This window comes from Cucurbita maxima, unplaced genomic scaffold (genome assembly GCF_002738345.1).
Source record: "Cucurbita maxima cultivar Rimu unplaced genomic scaffold, Cmax_1.0 Cma_Scf00002, whole genome shotgun sequence".
NCBI lineage: Eukaryota > Viridiplantae > Streptophyta > Magnoliopsida > Cucurbitales > Cucurbitaceae > Cucurbita > Cucurbita maxima.
In genome coordinates, this window is record NW_019272018.1 from 1,472,548 (window position 1) to 1,478,547 (window position 6,000).

Sequence of the window (6,000 nt, forward strand, 5' to 3'; positions counted from 1 at the left end):
CATAAAAAGCTACGAGTGACCCAACCGAATGAATTAGGGTTTGGTTCATTTAGAACCGGTTCTTTATGTCATTTTCATACGTAAAATAAACCAAATCAATTAGAGTTTAGTTTAAATCAATAATATTTATTTATTTTGAACGCAATATTTAGTTAAATTGAATTAAACTATGAAGAACAGTTTGGAAGATGAAGAAGAAAGAAAGTAAGAAGACCAATCAGGAAACAATCCGCAAAAGCAATAAGAAACAAATCGAAACTGAAACTCACCGATGCAAAGAAAAGAAAATCGCGGATGATCGCAGTTTCAATCCAATCAGGATTCAAACGAATGTCTCCATGCTTCTGGAGAAGAAAATCCGAAGACTTCGCGAGAAGAAGAAAACACGCAGACAAATTTCCATTTCCTAAATATGGAAACGCAATCCTGCGAGAAAATTGGATCTCCAATGGAAGAAAAAAAAAGGCGAAGCACAAACATATGCGACCATTTTAAACCGTTTTCTGTTATATCTCTTCGGAATCGAAACCGAGAATCGCTTCCTAGAAACAGAGGTTTTGATTAGCAGGAACTGGAAACCAGAATGATCTAATTCGAGAACAAAACGGCACAGGTTTGAAGCGCGATCGATTTGTGGCATCTATGTTCTCCATTGCCACAAAATGTTCGATTGTGGTGGATACAAGTCGCAGTACATAGGTGGTCACAAGGAGAAATTCGTGAGGTATGTTGTCGAATTTCGATTTCTGCTTAATTTCTTCATCCATTCGAGATAGTTAACATTCCATGGAGCTCGCAGGTTGGATGAGTTGGATTCAAATTTGTCAGCATCCTCTGAATCAAGCAAGATGAAGAAATGCCGATTCAACCTAGAAAGCCTCCCACTGCCATTCATTAGCCGATCGAATCCTCGAAACGCGTCGCAATCGTTCCGTAGGGGAGTACAAATGAGCTCTGACGGAATTATAACCCTAGGCCGCTCGCTCCACTCTAGCGTGTCCAAAGTCATTTTCCCTGAGGACCTGAAAGTGTCAGAGCAGAAAATCTTCGATCCGCAGGACAAATCGCTTCTCTTCTGGAACAAGCTATTCGTCCTGTGCTGTATCCTCGCCGTCTCCATCGATCCTCTGTTCTTCTACCTCCCTGTGTTCAACCACGCCTCTTACTGCCTCGGAATGGACACTCAGCTTGCCGTCACGACCACCACCGCCCGTACGGCCGTCGACCTGTTCTACTTGATTCGGATGGCGTTCCAGTTCCGGACGGCTTACATTGCGCCATCTTCAAGGGTGTTTGGCCGCGGCGAACTTGTGATCGATCCGGCAGAGATCGCCAAGCGGTATCTTCAGCGCTATTTCATTGCCGATTTCCTCGCTGTTCTTCCTTTTCCTCAGGTTTGTGTTTCACAATTTTTGTTCGGGCTTAGAACTATAATTATTAAAAACAAAATAAAGATTAATTTACCAAACTAGTTTTATAATGTTGATTAATACATAAACTTCTAACCAAAATATTATAAATTCGAACGGTTTGACTTGTGTTGATCACAGGTTGTGGTGTGGAGATTTCTTCACAGGTCAAAAGGTTCAGAGGTGTTGGCAACAAAACAAGCATTGTTAAACATAGTGTTTCTTCAGTACATTCCCAGATTTGTTAGGTTTATACCTTTGAACATAGAACTTAAGAAGACCGCAGGTGTTTTTGCTGAAAGCGCCTGGGCTGGTGCTGCTTACTATCTCCTCTTGTACATGCTTGCCAGTCATGTAAGCCTCCTCTCTCTTTCTAATCTCATTACTTTTCATAATACTTTTTATAATGTTTAATGCTTTTTAACTGAAAGTTTAGTGAATTTATTAGGAGCAACATTATATTATCATGTTTTAGCTCTTCTAAATTAAAGATAGTACATTATTTTAACTATTAAATGTATGTATATTTTACCATAGTATAGCTATTCAAAAACGCTACAAAAAGTCTTAGATTTTTAATAATGGCGGTTGTCAGTGTTAGGAATCACCGATCTTTAGAATGATATGATATTATCCACTTTGAGCATAAGCTATTATGGCTTTACTTGAGCTTCCCCAAAAGGTTTCATACCAATAGGAATGTATTCAACAATCCTCAACAAGCCTCCCATCGAACAAAGTACTCTATAGAGTCTTTTTCTTGAGGTCTATGGAGCCCTCGAATAGTCCCTCTTAATCGAGGCTCGACTCCTTTGGAGTCCTTGAACAAAATACATCGTTTGTTCGACACTTTAGTTACTTTTGACTACACCTTCGAAGCTCACAACTTCTTTGTTCGACATTTGAGTACTCACCCAGCTAAGTTAGAGGTATGACTCTGATATCATGTTAGGAATTACAGATCTCTACAATAGTATGATATTAACTTATCGTATAAGATTATACGGTGGTGTGAACCGTTAGAAGAAGTTGAGAATTAGTTGAATAGTAGATTTGAAGGAGGGTTTAATTGAGAATTTTGAATACATTAAAGATAGCGGGAGCGTTCTGGTACTTGCTGGCAGTGGAGAGGAACGATGCATGTTGGAGACAAGCGTGCAGAAGCAGTGGGAAGTGCAACATAAACTTTCTGTACTGCGGAAATAAGCACATGTCTGGGTATAAGGAGTGGAAAGTTATCAGTGTTGGTATTCTCAGAAGGAAATGCACAGCCATTGGAGATAATTTGCCATTCAACTATGGCATTTACACACAGGCTATTGCCTCTGGCATTGTTCAGTCCAGGACTTTCTTCTCCAAGTTCTGCTACTGCTTGTGGTGGGGCTTGCAAAATTTGAGGTCCCCTTTCTTCCTTATTCCCTTCACTTTTTTTTTTCATTTCTTTCGTAATACAATAATTTTATGTTGAGTTTTTAATAAAAACAATAATATTAAATAAAGAATGAGGAATGAGAAATCTACATGTGGTGACTTATTCCCAGAAGGGATTTCTCGACCTTGATCCCGATTCCTTGTAATGGAAAATGGAATAGGGACGAGGAGAAAAAATTAAGAGTGCATCACTGATCTTGTCTTACTATGTCGGTTTAAAATTGGTTAAGTAATATAATTTATGTTTTGATTCGGTAAATATATTATTTACCAAATTCACACACGTTCATCATTTTAATCCTCAAATTATACAAACCTTAAACACTTAAAATGCAAAATCTCCCAATTAGTGTTAAAATTCATGTGTTTGACCATTGAATAGTTGACTGTTCAACAGTACGCTTGGCCAGGGACTGCTCACCAGTACCTATCCAGGGGAGGTTATCTTTTCCATACTAATTGCAATTTCTGGGCTCATCCTTTTTGCACTCTTGATTGGAAACATGCAAGTAAGACTTTTACATCCCTTACCTTTCTTTTTCAGGCACAAAACCCCTGCTTACAAGGTTTCAATCATGAACTAAAATGTATTTTAGGGCGATTATAAGTACTTTTCTAATATTTCATGTTGTTTGATTTCTTGTGATTATAAATACGAGATATGCTTTTCATGTATATACTTCGTAAAATGGTGTGTTAGATGATTATATATCATTTTGCACGATGTTTAAAAAAAAAAAGTGTGTATAGCTTGAAATTAGCTAATTTTCACTGTTCGAAGTAAACAAAGTCACATAGAATATCTGAAATAGTTATTGATTGTCTTTCAACAGACGTATCTTCAATCTCTAACAGTTCGCCTTGAGGAGATGCGCATCAAAAGGCGAGACTCGGAGCAGTGGATGCACCATCGGTTGCTTCCACCGGACTTGAGAGAAAAAGTTAGGCGCTATGATCAATACAAATGGCTTGAAACTAGAGGAGTGGATGAAGAGAGCTTGGTTCAAAGTCTTCCAAAGGACCTTAGGAGAGACATTAAACGCCATCTCTGTCTCAATTTGGTTAGAAGGGTATGTAATTCTTCTTTCTAAATTTGGTTTGAAGAGACATTAAAATTTGAATGTGTTGGACACTGCACATAGGTCCCTTTGTTTGCGAACATGGACGAACGACTTCTAGACGCAATATGCGAGAGGCTAAAGCCAACACTATACACACAGAACACATACATAGTCCGAGAAGGCGACCCAGTTGACGAAATGCTATTCATAATCCGTGGCCGCCTCGAGAGCGTCACGACCGACGGCGGTCGGAGTGGCTTCTTCAACCGTGGCGTTTTGAAAGAAGGCGACTTCTGCGGTGAGGAGCTGCTGACATGGGCTCTGGACCCCAAGTCCGGCGCCAATCTCCCATCCTCCACTCGCACTGTTCATGCCCTCACGGAGGTTGAAGCCTTCGCCTTGGAGGCGGAAGAGCTCAAGTTCGTGGCCAGCCAGTTCCGACGTCTGCACAGTCGGCAGGTCCAACACACGTTCAGATTCTACTCGCAGCAGTGGCGCACATGGGCGTCTTGTTTTATACAAGCGGCGTGGCGTCGGTATTTGAAGAGGAAGATAGCGGAGCTGCGGCGGAAGGAGGAGGAAGAGGAGGATGCAGCGGCGGCTGCGGCGGCATATGCGTCGACGAGGCTTGGGGCGACGATTTTGGCGTCGAGATTTGCAGCGAATGCGCTTAGAGGGCATCGAATGAGGAATTTGAGTGGGAGGACCTTGATTAACTTGCAGAAGCCTGCAGAGCCTGATTTTTCTGTGTATAAAGGAGAGTAAAGTAAACAAACAACAGATTTCAGAAATTATTGTTGTCCACTGTGTGAATCTGAACCCAAATTTTAACCAATGAGATAAAAAACTCTTTGTTTTTCATGGTTTTATTAGAAATATATAGATTTTCAAATTTACAGTGGCTCAGTTATATAGAGCCATACAACAATGATGATCTTTAATCCTTTAATTTGTTTCTCCCAATTGCTATAATACATATTTTTTTAGTTTCTTTTTCTAAAATGGGACAAATTTCGATCCAAAAAAACTTCAAACAAATCAAGCAAAATGTTCCAAAACATCGTCCCAAAGGCGTTGGACAAATATGTTAGTGTATGCATGTATGGAGAAGTCATCTTTGTAGCTTTGACATAAATGAAACTTTGTGGTTTTGATGCTTTACGTTATGTCGAGATAAATGTTTTCTCCCAACATATAATACGTTAGCATAGCTCTAAGATATTTCAACACTTTGCAATGTGTTACGATAAGTGCTCGAATGTTGATGCATAATACATCACTATAACTTCATTATATATATATAATTTTAGATTATAACAATTTAATCCTAAATTTTTAATTTTGTTATAATTTAGTCTTATCATTTTAATTTAATTATATTTTAGTTTAGAATCATTAGGAAATGAGATTATACAATAAAATAAAAAAAAATGGATATTAATTTTGATGAAATTATAAATTAAGTGGCTAGAAATTTAGGGACTAAATTGTAATTTGATCAAAAATGTTTTTTTTAATACTAAAATCAAGATTTATTTTTGAAAAAACATTTTAAGTACTAATATTGATATATTTAGAATATTTGAATTTGTTATCTTTAGTGGACTCGTGTCTTGGTTAGTTTTCTTTACGTAACAAAGCGGTGATATTTTCAGGTGCAGACGGTTTTGTCTTCCATTTCGATTTAGTTCGATTCTGTTTCACCATTTTCTTCTCTGTGTTTCTTAGATACTGTTGATATCGATTTTCTCAAGGTTCCATACACAGCAGGAAAAATGAGTAAAGAGCGAGCCAAGAAACCAACCTTCTTGACGCTAACTGAAAATCAAAAGCTTTTTCTCTCCCTAATTAACGAATACGCGGCCGAAAAAATGCAAGGAGGTATTTCTATGTAACACTTAATGTTAATTCCCTAGAAAATGTTCTGATCGAAATGCTAGCACTTCTTTTACTGTATTTCGATCAGATTTGTTTCAGAAAGGTAATCGTCTGGTTCAATTTTCGCGATTGTGGCAGAGTTTATGTGGATATGGAGGTTTTTCTATGCAAGAACAGTGTTAAGAAGTACAATGCTAGCGTTTTTTTTTTTTTTTTTTTAC

The 6,000-nt window shown here is 38.2% G+C and overlaps 2 protein-coding genes across 4 annotated transcripts in view; both read left to right on the forward strand.

Moving 5' to 3' along the window:
• The first annotated feature begins 183 nt into the window (after positions 1-183).
• Positions 184-4,762, forward strand: LOC111469509 (putative cyclic nucleotide-gated ion channel 8). The gene is made up of 7 exons (XM_023114810.1): positions 184-724; positions 800-1,394; positions 1,551-1,763; positions 2,503-2,807; positions 3,238-3,349; positions 3,674-3,910; positions 3,983-4,762. The coding sequence occupies exons 1-7, from the start codon at positions 663-665 to the stop codon at positions 4,664-4,666; spliced, it is 2,208 nt and encodes a 735-aa protein (XP_022970578.1). The 5' UTR covers positions 184-662; the 3' UTR covers positions 4,667-4,762.
• Positions 4,763-5,502: 740 nt separating this feature from the next.
• Positions 5,503-6,000, forward strand: part of LOC111470104 — a 7,379-nt gene continuing 6,881 nt past the window's right edge. For 2 of the 3 annotated variants that reach the window (XM_023115601.1, XM_023115588.1), the window contains exon 1: positions 5,623-5,782. In XM_023115601.1, the coding sequence (XP_022971369.1) occupies positions 5,677-5,782 (106 nt within the window). In that variant the 5' untranslated portion in view covers positions 5,623-5,676. Of the gene's footprint in view, positions 5,557-5,622; positions 5,783-6,000 lie in introns of those variants that run through there. The other variant, XM_023115595.1, reaches the window with a different exon arrangement.

What these genes read in the sequence shown, in the direction of transcription:
- LOC111469509 (XM_023114810.1), top strand. Translation starts at nt 663, where the DNA reads ATGTTCGATTGTGGTGGATACAAGTCGCAGTACATAGGTGGTCACAAG. An exon ending in TGTACATGCTTGCCAGTCAT is followed by an intron (nt 1,764 to 2,502) that starts GTAAGCCTCCTC and finishes AATACATTAAAG; the next exon opens with ATAGCGGGAGCGTTCTGGTA. An exon ending in TGGGGCTTGCAAAATTTGAG is followed by an intron (nt 2,808 to 3,237) that starts GTCCCCTTTCTT and finishes ACTGTTCAACAG; the next exon opens with TACGCTTGGCCAGGGACTGC.